This window comes from Azolla caroliniana, unplaced genomic scaffold, assembly GCF_043228905.1.
Source record: "Azolla caroliniana isolate FFs.n. ecotype wild unplaced genomic scaffold, voAzoCaro1.0.p SCAF_22, whole genome shotgun sequence".
NCBI lineage: Eukaryota > Viridiplantae > Streptophyta > Polypodiopsida > Salviniales > Salviniaceae > Azolla > Azolla caroliniana.
The window spans coordinates 7,074,780-7,090,105 of NW_028230457.1; the positions used below are offsets into that span (position 1 = coordinate 7,074,780).

Below are 15,326 nucleotides of genomic sequence, written 5' to 3' on the forward strand. Positions count from 1 at the left end.
TTTGAACCATTTGAGTATCTCGGAATGGTGTCATATTTCGGGCACTTGCCTATTGTTGACGTTTGTTTCATTAATTTCGTTTTCAACCAATCTTTTTAATATTGTTTTCAATTTGCTAAAGTCTTTGTATGATCATTTCACCTTTATTTGGAGTGCTTTTGAGGACCAAACTATCTATATTTTTGCACTTTCACCTCACATTATTATATAGCTATTTTTAACAGAAAATTGGATTCTTTGAAACTATTCGCTTATAAAATACCAATGAGTGTTATGGCTTTCCAAATAGTTGAATATCTCACATACTTTTCTATTAGGAAAAAGTTTAATTGAACCTTCCTTCAAAGAAGATGGCATAGTCCATTCTAACCATGATTTGTTTATCATGTGCAATTATGTATCATTTAGTACATCTCTAAATTCAAGCGTCAATTTTAAGTCATTCAGCCCATCCTTAGGCTTTTCATTTCGTTAGACCTTTCATTACTTCTAATAACGCCCCTTTCATGAAAAGGGTAATTCTTAGAGACAATCATAGAGACCAAGGTCTATGGCTAGAATAATGTCCTCTTGAACATTTGTTTTCCCAACTATCCATAAGGTGCAGTTCTCTCCTTTCCAATCTACTTATGATGATCTTCTTCCATAGTCCAATGTGCATTAAATTTTGCTGCGGAATTTTTGTCAAATATTTTACTGCGAAACAGAAAATTGAATAAAAGGACAAAAAATACCAGTAAAATCTATTAATTTTATGCTACAAAAAGGATCAGAAGTTCAATGGCTTGTAAAAAGCTTCTAAAACAGAGATTTACAAAGTCAGGCATCAAAGTCATCCTTCATTGTCACCATCTAATCACACGTATAGGGTGATAAATTTAAATTTATACCAAATCTTAGGACACAGTTTGAATTCATTAAGGCACATTCATCAACCATACATATATTCTCTCATTGCAAACATTTCAAATACTAAAAACAAATTATTTTATAAAAACTTACATTCTTGTACTAATCTAATTACTTGGCCGTTGGAAGATCCGATTCCCCCTTATTTTCTATGCTCTTTTCAGAATTCTTTTAAAAATAACTCTTCTAATCCCCTGCTCTTTTAAATGGGGAAGAGAAAAAAGAAACTAAAAGAAATGTTATGAAAAATCAACGATTTTTGGTTTATTAATAATAGTCTGCTTCTGTTCAATGCACACTTTGTGCGAGGCTTTTATATAATTATTCAAATGGGCTAATGCTCTGCCACTATCTATTGCTTCTTTAGCCCTTTCAATGGCAATTTGCAAATCAGATGCACCATCACAGCCTAAAAGATGATCTGTAATTGCAGCATTTAACACAACTCGATCATATGCAGCACCTTTCACTCCCTCAAGTGCTGATACTCCAATGTCAACATTTTTGGCCACCTGTCCAAAGAATACTCAAGTATGTGTGTACATGTCTGCATAAGTATCTACAAATGTGTATGCATCTGTCTATATCAAGTTAATCATGGATATGGATATGCAACTGTATACGTAGATGTGTATGTGGGTGTGGTTGGGATTCTGGAAGTTTCATTGTGTTAGCATATGAAGTTAATTATGCCACAAGATAATTACCGATCGATCAACCCTAGGTGTAGGCGATGCTTGAAAACCGTAATCCTTGGGATTCACATGAAAGCTGAAGGTTTCACGCATAACTCCTACATAAAAGCAGAATATATTTTACTCACACAATATAATCACAAATCATCAAAACGTCTACATAAATTATAGATAAAATATTTTACTCCCGAGTGTTCAGGAGGGTTAAAATATAGATACAAACATATTATAAGGAAGAATGATTCATTCAGTAAGCTTGTTGAGTTTCTTGAACCCTCAGCTCAGGAATATTTATAATGGAGCAAATTTCCAATTGAAAAAGAAGTTCAACCGAGTACCCAACATTCAAAATCAACAGCAGTATGTCTCAAATCCAAAGGTACAAAATGCCACAAGATGGAGGTAGATTCCTTAATGTAAAGACAAATATAAGTTTTTTGTGGTTTCATTGAATTGATCGAAATAAAATTGATCAATAGATATTGGAAACTTAATAGACTCTGAATAGTCAGAATTATATATCCAGTGCTACTACATATTTTAATCCCTTCTACTAACACAACCATAACTTGTTAGGAGGGTGTTATCATTTGACCCTCATTTCTTCGATGTTTTGCTGGTCTTTGTTTCATGATTTTCACTATTTCACATAGTTGTTTATGTTGGGCCCTGATGAGAGATGTGAAATTTTCATGTTTGAATGGGATATTTTCTAATTAAATGAGATGGTCCACATAAGTTTGAGAACTTCAAGTGATTTCTAATTACTAGCATATGTATATCCGTAGGTGTGTGTATATATGTACAAATGTATGCATATGTACAGAAGTACATGTGCACTTTGTATCAAATCAAGAGCATACCATCACTATTCAAATTCTCATTTGATGTCTTTGATGGCCGAAATCCAGCACAGTGATTTAATGGAAGACCTTTTGTAGACCCAAGATCATTTGTTGTCAATGATAAAGCCCCCTCTTCACCCTGTCAAACATGTTCCCATTTAAGCTCTAGGGTTTGAAACATCGAATTCCACACTAACAAACTAAACATTACCTAGATTCTGAGTCATGCCATAAACCTTGGGTTATCTCTTTTAACATTGTTTTAGAACTCAGTAGCATTTATTCTTCCCTTTCATCATATATATCCACTGATTTCAATAGAAATTCATTTTTTACCTTGATAACAAGACCAGCATCAGCACCTCTTCTGCGCATGAGCATTAATAAAGAATCTTGGTAATTCTCATGATAAAAACCTGCCATCATTGATTCTTTACCTGTTGCCTATGTTCCATCAAACTTAAAGTCATTTCCATCTCAATGATGTGTAGAGAAAAATATATATATATATATATTTCATTATGATATCCTCAAATTCAGCCTTACCCTTACATAACGTTGCACCTTCTCTGTTGTTGCAAGGGGTGGTCTTTTCTTAATATGTTCACGTATATGAACAAGAGAATGCCTAAAATCAAGAAAAAGGTGTTCAACAATCTATATAAAATAATTGAGTGAATTGCAATGAAGATTTGCATCATGATCGAGTGTTTTTGAATGATTGAGAGAGAGTTTGAAGCGAATACTAAGTATTTACAATGAGGGACGCGCTTCCCTCTGACTGACATAGGCAAATCCCACAGTTTCATTCTGCATATCACGAAATGTAGCCCAACTAAGATAAAACATCAACGTAACTATCTCCCAAGAAAGCAAGAAGAATCTGAAACCTTCAAACCTCAAGAAGTTTTGCAGCTGCAATAGGATGTAATCGAGTCAGGGCTCCCATATGGTTCAGCATTTGCTCCTCAGTGACACCCATCTGCAAAGGTAATATAAAAGATAATATTGTCAACATATCCAGAATTTGTTTCTTAAAACCGTCAATCTCCAAAGAATTGAATCGAATATTCACTATAGAAGAGACCTTGGGAGGCATGAACTCAGCTCCATGTATCAAACAAGCTTCACCGTAACTTGCTCTTACCGCAGCAACAAACAAAGTGCTTCTAAAAAACCGTGTATTGCCATCATATGGCTCTCCATAGTGTGTCAAGGAGTTCACATCAACAATAGGAATTTCTCCTGCCAACAGAAATCAAATGTGAATTGTAGAATGCATCCTTAGAACAGGAAGAATGAGGTCCTGACTCCATAATCAACACTCGCCTTTAGTTACTTGAAACAAATCAAACGTAACAAAAGATATAGTAACATTTCTCAGAAGGCCAAAATGGTTTACGAACCAGAATTGAAATCTGAAAACGTTGTCTCCTTTTGGAGAAGAATAGATTAAATCAGACATAAATATAAATAGATTAGTAAAACTTCCTATGTTAAGAAACAAAACTCGGTTATGAGACCAAGCAAGAGATCACACCTTTGTGATAAAGTTTCAATCAGTCACACTTAATAATAAATAAAGGGACACATACACACTTGCTTTGCATATAACATCCCTCAACCAATCTCAATCATAGTCGGTCTCAATCCATAAACCATATACAATATTTTGAACTCTACAAACAGAAACTGCACAGAAAAGAAACACGATTGATATTTTACTCCAATATAATCAACAAGAAGAGGGTTCTACATACCCAGCTCATCATCAAATGCCAGGCAATATGCCTTTAATTCCCTGTCAGTCTCCAAATTCATTCGCTGCCCGATGAGGAAAGCGGCCATCAATGCCGTAATCGGTTGGTTAAAAACAGTTTCATTATCACTGTCATCAGGAATGGGAAGAATATCTCTCAGCAATCCAGCCACCTCCTCAAAACCAAGATGACCACCATGAAGCACTTCCTTCAAAACCCCTACTAATCTCATCTCTGCAGGATCTCTACCAGTGAAGTTTGTGCCCCTTGAAGGAAGATCCATTAATGTACCCTCTGGATCTGCAATAAATAGGATTTCTGGAGGTAACACCTGAAGAAGAGAAGGCCAGAAGTGATACATGGCTTTCCGTTCACCATCGCTCCATTGTGTTTTTGAAGGAAATGAGTTTGCTCTTATAGTCATTGCAGCAAAAAAGGCACCTAGTTGTGCTTCAGAAACTTTATCTTCGCATTCTCCCTTTGCTGTCACAATTTCATATAAAAGCCAATAAATCACAATTTCAAAGTCAGCCCCATTTCTCTCATACAGGAGAGGGGTTTTACCCTATTTCTACCAACCTGTAAAAATCAATAAATCTCAATCTCAATTTCCCTTGTATGAGGACTTTACAAAGTGATAAGCCGTATTTTTACAATCACGTAAAAACCAATAAAGCTCAACCTCTCAAATCCAATCCTCATATCTTAGACTCGTGATAGCCATTGAACACATGGCGTCCCATTGTTTTTCTTTGTAAAGGGTATTGTATTTACTGACAAATAGAATGAAGATACAAAAATTATGAACTCAAAAGTAATGAAACATTTTTACTATCCATCACCCCCTGTTCACGCATAGAACAAATGTGTATCTATCTACAAATATCTCAGTAAAGAAACTACAAAAATAAAAGTGGTGAATACAAAATATAAAATAGATTAATTTAGTAATCGAAGAACGAGAAATAAATGCTAAATTGTTTCTTTCAAGACAGGTTCAATCACAGAAACGCTCAATAACCTGTGATTTAGTACTTACTCGATTATTAGAAACAGAAACTATGGATTAGTACTAGGGTTAGATTGATCTCTCAACTTGTGCTCTTAACCACCTCATTCAAGGTATGGACAAGTTATAGTATACTTGAGCCAAATTTATTCTCTTTATAAAAAATGTATGTATTAGATTATTCAATCTATACGAGCCATTAACTCACCCGATACAAAATAATATGACCGAAGGCTTATTTAAATTTAGCCACGGTACTAGAGTTAGATAATTTGATCCACATGATCTGTGACAGATCTTGTTCAAAACAATATGATCTAATACTTATTCAATTACAAACAAAAAAATAATGGAGTTCATAGTAGAGTTAGATTATTAAATCTATATGATCTCTGAGCTATAAATGACATTTACTATGCAAAAGTTAAGAAATATGTCAACTATTCCCTCTACTTTGTGCACTTAAATCGCCTGATTCAAAATCATGGAATCTTTCTACTACACATTATTATAATTCAAAATTATAAATTCACACTACGGTTAGATTATTCACTCTCCCCTATGTTCTTTCATTTGCCTCATTAAAAACCCTGGAAAAGTTCTACTATACAAGACTATAAACAAAATACTAGTTAGATTATTCCCTCAATATGAGCTTTTAGGTTAGATCGTTGAATTTGTCTAAACACTGCTTTGAATGAATGATGGATTAGAATTAGATTTAGGATATGTCTCCTCATTTCAAAGTCATGGGTAATGTTACATACACGGCATGATACTTGTGTTTTGTTTAGAAACAAAAGAAATGGATGTTCTATAGTTAAATGAAACTTCTCCACTTTATGTTTCAAATCCTCACCCGATTGAACAATGGTTCGTAGGACTTCAAACGCTTTCTCTTCATCAAGTGGCCTAGTCTGCGTGGGTCCAGTACAGACTCTTGCTTGAGCATCCAAAACGAGGGCGTTAGGTTTGCGTCTATTGCAATTACGCTGAGCTGAAGAGGAAGGCAGAGCTTTAGCGCTGATTTGGAGGCTAGAACAGGGGAGGTGGGTCGTCTTATTTGTGGAGAGGTGGAAGAGCCTACGACTGATGGAGTCAGCAAATCTTCTGTCTGAGAAGCTGCTGCTTGTTGCTGCTGCAGAGGATGGAGGAGGCAATGAAGCCATCATCCTTTCCTTTCCTCTCCTCTCCTCTCTTCTCCTCTCAACTGTTTGATGGGATGGGATGGGATATGTATGCTCTTCTTCTTCTCCAATTCTTCTGCCCAAAAGCCAAAAGAAAATAAAACACAACATTTCTAATTGATTCATATGTGTGTGTGTGTGTGTGTGTGTGTGTGTGTGTGTGTGAATTTACATACAGATACATACATACATACGATTAGGCACATGAATAATAATCAATTACATATTGATATAGTACATATACATACGTTCACTAGCACCATAGTGGATCGCATCAATAAGCATATTAACACACGAATGCGAATGCGTAAAATACTAGACTCCCCAGTTTTAAGTCGATGTTATTGCACTTACAACTTTCATTATGCGGACAAACAAATGTATATTACGATCTTCTTGTTAAAAACGGCACGCAGTTTAGCAGTAACGAAATACTTCACTAAAGAAATTCTAAATGGATCACAAGAAGACGCGAATTTCGGCATCGAGGCTCCTTGATTAGCATAGGAGGTCTCTCACTCCCTTTAGATGAACTAACTATACATAAGCAATATGAATGTTTGTAAGAGAGGAGGCACGATGTAAGTTCCCAAGAGAGGAGTCTAGGAGACACCCCCCCTCCCACGATTGGATTCCCTATGATTGGTTCTACTTGCTTATCATGTTGCTTAGCAAGAACCAACTATTACCACCAATCTCATTGTGTATATCGATCATGACATGACATTGGTGTAAATCCACTACTTAATATAAATCCAGAATTAGGTTTTGTCCTTCATTAACGCATCTACTCAGTTATTGTGTTTGTCTCTTTCTCGATCCAACGTCACTCTTGGATAGAGAACTCATGCTTGTCTACGTTGTCATGAAGAATTCCTTCCACAAGCTTGGATCAATGCTTGTTTAGTCATGAACCTTGATGATTGTAACAAAGAACCCATGATCTATAATGGAAGGAAATCTTCAAATTTCCCAATTTGCATTGTGAAGATCGTCTTCCGCCATGGACAATTTGTGCTTGGATAGAACAATTGGGGTATTTTTAACAAGAGATAGGCTCACATGTGCCACTCAAGAGTTGGGATTTGGATTCATGAGCTTGAGTAGGGAGTTTGATTCACATGTTCCACTTGAGACTTGAGCTTAGGAGTTAGACTTGAATGTTCAAGTTGGGAGCTTGATTCACTCCACTCATGAACTTGATCATGTGATTCCTTCAAAAAAACCAACCATGAATAATACCCAAACAAGTTTGCAAGTTTCCCCTCACATGATTTAACTTAACGCATAAAACATTTTGTACAAAAATGTCAAATCAACCAACAATCTCTCCCAAACCGATGTGACATTGATTACAAATTAGCCAAGAGGATGAAGATTAAGATATCATTGATTATAAACCCTCGCAAATTACAATAAGCTCGAAGAAACCATTAGAGTCTAACTAATTAATCAAGAAAAACATAAGGAATTATAGACCAAAGAAAGTAAAGTGTAGTACCAAACCACCCCCTTATGATGGAAATTGGAATAAGATGAACCTGAACCTCCTCAATGTCCCATACCATCGAGGGTTGATGTGAGTCGTACCTTCCGTCCCACAAGGATCGCACGTTGTCGTGAAGGATTTCGGCAACAGCGAGAAAAACTGTTGGAAGTGGAGAAGTCGGACATGTGCACATGTAAAAAGGGAATTTGTATATAAACATTAGGAAAACTAAAGATTGGTTAAAGAAGTACAGTAGGAATATTTTAATATGTACTTATTGTCCCACAAAAGGAGGGGGTTTGTGAGGGGAGGAGATAATGGGGAGGATCACTGACAAGAAAACGGTTGTCATAACAACCAGATGTGATGTCAACCCTCCCTCTCCTTAAAAGCTATAAAAAGGAAGGGAAGGTGTTTGTTGTGGGGGGGGTGGTTGTTTTGGGAGTTAGAGAGAAGAGAAAAGTTTTGTTTTTCTGTTCAATGACATCCGTGTGAGGCCTCCACTCACAGTAGTGAGCCCATGTGCTCCCAACCATCGGCTCACTATCGCGTGCCTGTAGCGTCGATTTGTTTAACGACCTTGAGCTGTTTGTATCTATTATGCCCTCATTTAATCAGATTTTCTATTACTTGTTTTGTACTTAGGTCGTGTGTGTTTTCTTCACCATGTGTTCCCGTTTATCTCTCTCTCTCTCTCTTTTTCTTTTTCTTTCCGTAAATAATGGCTTTCATTACAAAAGAAAAAAACACCACCATGACTAACTTACCACAAAGTATAGAACCCTTCTATCAAGGGATCTAAAGAATACTATGACACCAAACTCAATGCCACCCTACACACCAATTCAAATGGCGAGTATGATGATATGTGACCTTGCAGAGTTCTCTCTCTTCCTGGTTGAGATTTAGTGACTTCTCTAGCACTGTCAATTGCCACAAAAGAAGTCCTTTTAACTTTAGAACATATTTTCTCACCCCAACTTGCGAATAAAAAATGAAGACATTCCGCATATTCCAATTTGAACCATAGCTCCCAATATCTCGAGAACTCAAAAATAATTTGAAAATGAGGCATCGGTTCATTCTTCTCCATATGTGCAAAAACCCAACTGAAGGAAGATAGACTTACTCCTATTAGAGACATCCACACTAAATTGATACACCTCCAAACCATCCTTGCCATCGGGCATGAAATAAATCGATGCCTACTATGTTCCAATTCCACCGAGCAAAAGAAACACAATCATTTAGTAATGTTTCTTTTTTTTAATGCATCCCCTAATGGTAAAGCTCAACCCTACCTTGATCACATTATAACGGGCTTATGAAAATCCCATATCTTTATAACCCTTTCTTCCAACCACTTATGTTTGTCAATCAACTTGTGATAAGCAACATTCGTTGAGATCATAGTCAATCTCTTATTTCCAACAAACCTCCAATCAAGCTCTTGAGATCGCCCATCTAAATCAAGAATTGGCTCATGTGAAGATAGTATTTGTTGCAACTTATCCCAAATAAAGTTATAACATTTTGGAATACGAAATGTTGATCTTATTGTTCGAAAAGCTATTAATCTTCTTTGTGAAACCAACATTGCATTCTTAACTGTTACCAAACCCAATCTAGCCATCCAATTAAATTGAAGGTTAAGAATTTGTTTACCTTCCCACCTCAACAACCTTGATGTTGCCAAAACCTCCATTTGTAATTAATTGGCACATCCCCTTTATTGTGGGGGATGCCATTCCACAAAATCCAACATACTTTGCCAAGATGTCAACAAATGATTGATTATCATAGACCTTGTGCATTTGACATCCCTGTCAGAATTAATTACATTCCACCAATTCGCTTCAACCTTCACGTTTCCAAGTTTTATTCTGTTCTTCTCTATAAAGTATGCCACCATTTCTGTCCAAGGTTGTACACCTTCAAACATGAATCGAATGAAAGTAAATCGACAAGCTACCATATGCTCATATAGATTCAATATTGATGCCCCACCAAGACGCTTCGGAGTACAAACATGATCCCATGTCAACCATGACAAGGCACTTTTCCCTTTTCTTTTCCATTACAACATTCGCATGGAGTGTGACAACATTTCAAGAGCTTTCTTTGACCATGGGAGCAAAGGAAGATAATAAGATACCATAGAGACCATAATCGATTGGACCACCTTAAGTCGTACATGAAAATTCCAAAATTGAGACCTCCAATACATAAACTTATCCTCCAACCTTTTGGATACCCACTCAATAAGTTTCACATGAGAAACTTCCACCTCAATTGGATATCCAAGATGACGACAAATCATACCACGATGTACTATCCTTCCTAACCACCCCAACCCTAACACATCTTGTTCTGTACATGAAATGAGGACAGATTTATGTATATTAATTCTCAACCCTGAAGCATTTGAAAACAATTCCCACACATCTCTTGTCTTACTAATATTTCCCCGATTAGGTGCCAAAAACATAATATGGTCATCTGCAAGAGCTTGAACAATACATGGCTTCCCTGATGGAAACCTTAGTCCAAGCAATTCTTCCTCCATAGCCATATTGTGTAACTTAACAAGAATAGGATGTGTCACAATAGTGAATAGTAAAGGACTTATCGGGCATCCTTGTCTAACTGACCTCTGAATAGAAATCGGTTGTGTTACTCCTTCATTAAACATCACATGTGAAACCGAACCCTCCCCTAATGTGTATATCAACTTAGACATACGATCACCAATTCTTGTTTCGACTCCTTTGCATAGTCAATTGCCATTTGAACATTTAAAATATTATGTAAAATGTCTCTCTTTGCTAAAACCCCATATTGAGCATTATGAATAATAGAAGGTAAAACCTTATGCAACCTATTGGCCATCACTTTTGCAAAAATCTTACAACATTCCCCCCATCAATGAAATAGGACTCCATTGAGCAAAGGAAGATGGAGAAGGCACATTTGGTAAAAGCTTGATCAAACCAATATTCCAAGAATGAGGCATTTCCCCTGATGTCCACACCTTCTGAAATAAAACCGTAAAAGGCCCCTTTAAATTAATCACATATTTCTTAAAGAGTTAATGTGTTAATCCATCCCACCCAGGACTCTTATCATTAGCAAGATGTGACATGACATGTTCCACCTCATCCTTTGAAATATTAGCATCTAATGATTGTGCCACATCATGCGATACATGATTTTTCACTCCATTAAAAAATACATCTCTATCCTTTTTAACATTATCATCGATACACACTTGTACATCCAACAATTGTGTATGATATTCTATGCATTTCTTCACAATTTCTTGAGGATCGGAACACATGATACCATTTTCCTCTAACCTTGCCACATTATGTCGTGCATGTGATTCATGAAGGTCATGAAAAAACTTATGTGATTGACAATTAGCATCATCCACTTCTTGTCTTAGACGATGTAGTCTAGCATGTTGATAATTTTTTGCCGTTAGGTCATGCATCACAGAATTTAATACCTCGTGATATCCCATCAACTCTAAATCCGTTGGCCAATAAATTAACAATGAGTTGCATTTATCAAGCAAATTAACTAGGAGACTTAATTTCTTTCTCCTTTTAAAAGCATGGTGAATTCCATAATATCTAGTTAACCTCTGAACATTTGCAACAAATACTTCCCACGCTTCATGCCCATCAAATTGAACACGATAGGCAAATGCGTCAATCAATTGACACATATAGGCATGGAAGACCTCATGATCCAAAAATGATGAATTAAAAATCAACGGTGGTTTTCCTAAAAACTCATGAAAACCTCTAATTGAGTGGTGATTGAACTCAAAAATTAATGGGAAATGATCTGATATAATTGACCCATAAGACACTGAAATATCCAAAATCTCTGGTAAAAAACCTTCGGTATGCATTACATACATTCGATCCAACCTACTCCAAGTATCCTTATATTGAGCCGATTGAAAGGTATAACCAGGTTCATCTCCCTTGATCCATTTCCATACATCCCTTAACATGACTTCAGTCTCAAAATCTTCCCATTCTTGAGCCTCTGGTCCACCCATAATAGAGTGGATAGATGTTGATTGATCTGTCTCACAACAAACATTAAAATCTCCCATCAATAAACCCGGTCTACCATTATCAAGCACTGAGTTTAGAGATCTCCATAACAACTTTCGTTCTTGTGAAAAATTTAATGCATATACACCAACTAACCAAAGAGCTTGCCCTTCATAACATATCTCTACCACAATAAATCTCCCAAATTCATCTGAAACAATTACTTTTGGGTGAAATTTATCTCTTATAAACATGACAATCCCAGAATAATCCCCATGAACCTTGCCATCATAACATAATGTATAACCCTTAGAATAACTAATTAAACCAACTTTACGATGATCTTTATGCTCTACTGCACATAAAACATCCCATTGCTCACTTAACACAATCCTCCAAACCTCATGCATTCTAAATATAGAACACAATCCCCTCACATTCCATGCGGTGATCTTCATACTTTATTTTTTCCTTTTATTCGAGAAATCTCCTTCTCCTTCACTGCTAATGTTTCTACCATATCTTGAAATAAATCCCCTAAGATTGCATTTTAGAGACATAGACCAATGTAAGCATTAGATAAGGATGGAATATAGATGAATAGATAGATCTAGATAGAGAGGAGAGAGAGAAAGAAGGGTGTCGATCCACCTGACCACCCTCGAGCGAAGGGATCGAGACGGACTCGAGCCTCGATCGGCGTCCCATACCACAGCCTTGGCGTCGAGTCGTACCTGGTGCTAGCGCGCTCACTACAAGAGTCGAACCACTCACGAACAACGTTTCGACGTAGTCAATAGATGATGAAATGAGGGTAGCTAGGCCTCTTATTTATAGCGATACCCAAGGCCCCCAACCATGTTCACACTTGGCCTAATGGGTTGTCTCAATCCCGAGGATTAAAAGTAATCCTCCCCTTCTTTACACTCTTGTTTAACCCTCACACTTATCCACGTGTATAGAATACTACGGTAAATTCTGACCACGGGATATTATATGGTCATGCCCGTAACATACTCCCCCTCTTTAAAACATTGCACTCTTGCAATGGAAAGTTAGGGAAGTGTCATAATATGGCAAGACTCGAACCCATAACCTTATACTACATGGGTCAAGCTCTTACCATTAAACTATGTATTGTAATACGAAAGATATTATTTTCATTTAAGTTTTATTATAAGAAATTGATGTATATTCTAGAGTTCTCTGGAAAATTCTAGAAACTTCAGGGGTACTCCTGACAACACTATAAAAGGAGGCACAAGGCATTATTTCAAACCAAATCGGTTCAATGCCGGTCTTAAGCCTCCTGGCTACTACTGTACATTCTCCTCACATAATATATATCTTTTCTTATCATCACTCTCTCTCTCTCTCTCTCTCCCCCTCTCACTCACTCTTTCTTTCTCTCGAGAGTTCTTCACCTCTCTTAGTACTAATACTTCTTTTAGTACTAATTCCTTCTCTGTCTTAGTATTGTTCCTGATAGTTTGAACCGATTTTAGGGTCGTTCTTCCTTTCCTCTTCTTCCTTTTATCTTCTTATTAATCCTCTTATCCTCCCTAGTAAAATGGAAACTGTTAGCGCTCAGGAATACCAATCTGTTTTCTCAAAGCTCCAGTGCTTAAAAGAGAAATTTGTAGCGCTAGAACAAGAAAATCATCGTTTGTTGGGGGATCTTCAACAAATAACGCTGGAAAAACAACAACATGGGGAGCTGACGTTACGTGTACAACAACTCGAAGCGACTATCATATCATTACAACAACAAGGATCAAGCACTCAAGGGATTCACAAAGAACCCAAGATCGGTCTTCCTGCAAAATTTGATGGGACCCGATCACAGTTTAGAGGGTTTTTGAATCAAGCACGTTTAGTGATACAAATGCATCCTTCTCGATATCCCACCGATGCATCACAAGTGGGACTAGTAGGCACTCTCTTTAGTGGCTCAGCGTTAGCATGGTTTGCTCCATTGTTGGAAAAGGAATCTCCATTACTAAACAATTTTGAAGAATTTATAAGTGAGTTTAAAGCCTGTTTTGGAGATATTGACAGCATAAGGACTGGAATCAATAAAATCCGGCGATTACGCCAAGGTGATCGTCCAACCTTCGCATACATTGCAGATTTCCACCTACTCGCTGTCGATATCCCTTGGGATGATCATGCATTGATGGAGCAATTTCGTTATGGCTTACACAACGATGTCAAGGATTTACTCTTGACCTTCCCCGAAGAGCCAAAGTCATTAACAGAAGTAATCAGTCGCGCGGTGACATGCGACAACCGCCTCTTCGAAAGACGTTCAGAACGACAATTCCAGATTCCGAGGGCAAGATCAGAGCCTACCTAAGCCTCAGTGGTAGCGAAACCTTTTCCGAAGGAGTCATATAATGTGAGTTCTGATTGTACTAAACCCGAGTCTATTTCAGTAGGGATATCTGATAGTCCTAATAGTACTAATAGCCCAAATCTAGCGAACAAATTTGATGTCCTTAGTCAGTTAGAAGAAGAGTTAAACGACTAAGTCCAACCAAAATAGGAACCGTTTGGTTGGACAGCCCTAGATCTGTGCAGCCCATTAGTGGTTCCATTCCCTCTAAGCAAGTTAGCAATGTGTTTGTAGCCCAAGTAATAGTTAGTACTAAAAGTACTCCTCCAGTACATGTCTTAGCACTTCTAGATTCCGGAGCTAATTCTTGCTTCATGGATAGGAAATTTGCCCAAGCTCATAAGATATCTCTCAGAAAACGCTCGTGTCCTGCCTTTGTAGTAGTCATTGATGGTCGTCCCATTGCTTCCGGAAATATCATAGAAGAATTAGAGCTCGTTAATATTGTCCTAGATAATCTAGCATGTGTCGTATCATTTAATATAATTAGCATCCCAGAACACCCCATTGTCTTAGGATTACCATGGTTCGAATTACATAACCCAGACATAGATTGGCGGACAAGAGAAATCCGGCATCAAAAAGCTCGAGGGTCTACTCATGAGATTGCAACGATTTCACTACATTAGTTGCGTGAGGAAGGATGCAAGGAAGAAATGTTCCTCTTCGCAATATCAGTAAAACCCTCCAGCACCACTAAAGAGGAATCCATCGTTCAACTTCCAGAGAAGTATCGTCATTATGCCGATGTGTTTGATAAAGTACAAGCCAATACGCTTCCTCACCATCGACCATATGATTGCCCCATCGATTTACAATCGGGGAAAGAGCCACCATGGGGATTGATCTATAATCTGTCACCAACTGAACTGGAAGTCCTTCGAGCCTATATAGAGGAGAATTTGGAGAATGGTTTCATACGACATTCGAAATCTCCAGCCGGCGCACCCATTTTTTTCATCAAGAA

At 37.3% G+C, this 15,326-nt stretch overlaps 1 protein-coding gene across 1 annotated transcript; it reads right to left on the reverse strand.

Moving 5' to 3' along the window:
- Nucleotides 1-963: 963 nt before the first annotated feature.
- LOC147849898 (anthranilate phosphoribosyltransferase) lies at nucleotides 964-6,402 on the reverse strand. The gene is made up of 10 exons (XM_087337127.1): nucleotides 6,078-6,402; nucleotides 4,210-4,692; nucleotides 3,537-3,694; nucleotides 3,348-3,431; nucleotides 3,207-3,259; nucleotides 2,996-3,077; nucleotides 2,786-2,893; nucleotides 2,468-2,588; nucleotides 1,617-1,702; nucleotides 964-1,421 (listed from the first exon to the last, which is right to left on the reverse strand). The coding sequence occupies exons 1-10, from the start codon at nucleotides 6,388-6,390 to the stop codon at nucleotides 1,149-1,151; spliced, it is 1,761 nt and encodes a 586-aa protein (XP_087193253.1). The 5' UTR covers nucleotides 6,391-6,402; the 3' UTR covers nucleotides 964-1,148.
- Nucleotides 6,403-15,326: the final 8,924 nt, after the last annotated feature.

Coding starts and splice junctions, on each gene's coding strand:
- LOC147849898 (XM_087337127.1), bottom strand. CDS start 6,390: ATGATGGCTTCATTGCCTCCTCCATCCTCTGCAGCAGCAACAAGCAGC. Junction 4,693..6,077: donor ACGAACCATTGTTCAATCGG/GTGAGGATTTGA, acceptor AAATTGTGACAG/CAAAGGGAGAATGCGAAGAT. Junction 3,432..3,536: donor CTGAGTTCATGCCTCCCAAG/GTCTCTTCTATA, acceptor TTACCTTTGCAG/ATGGGTGTCACTGAGGAGCA.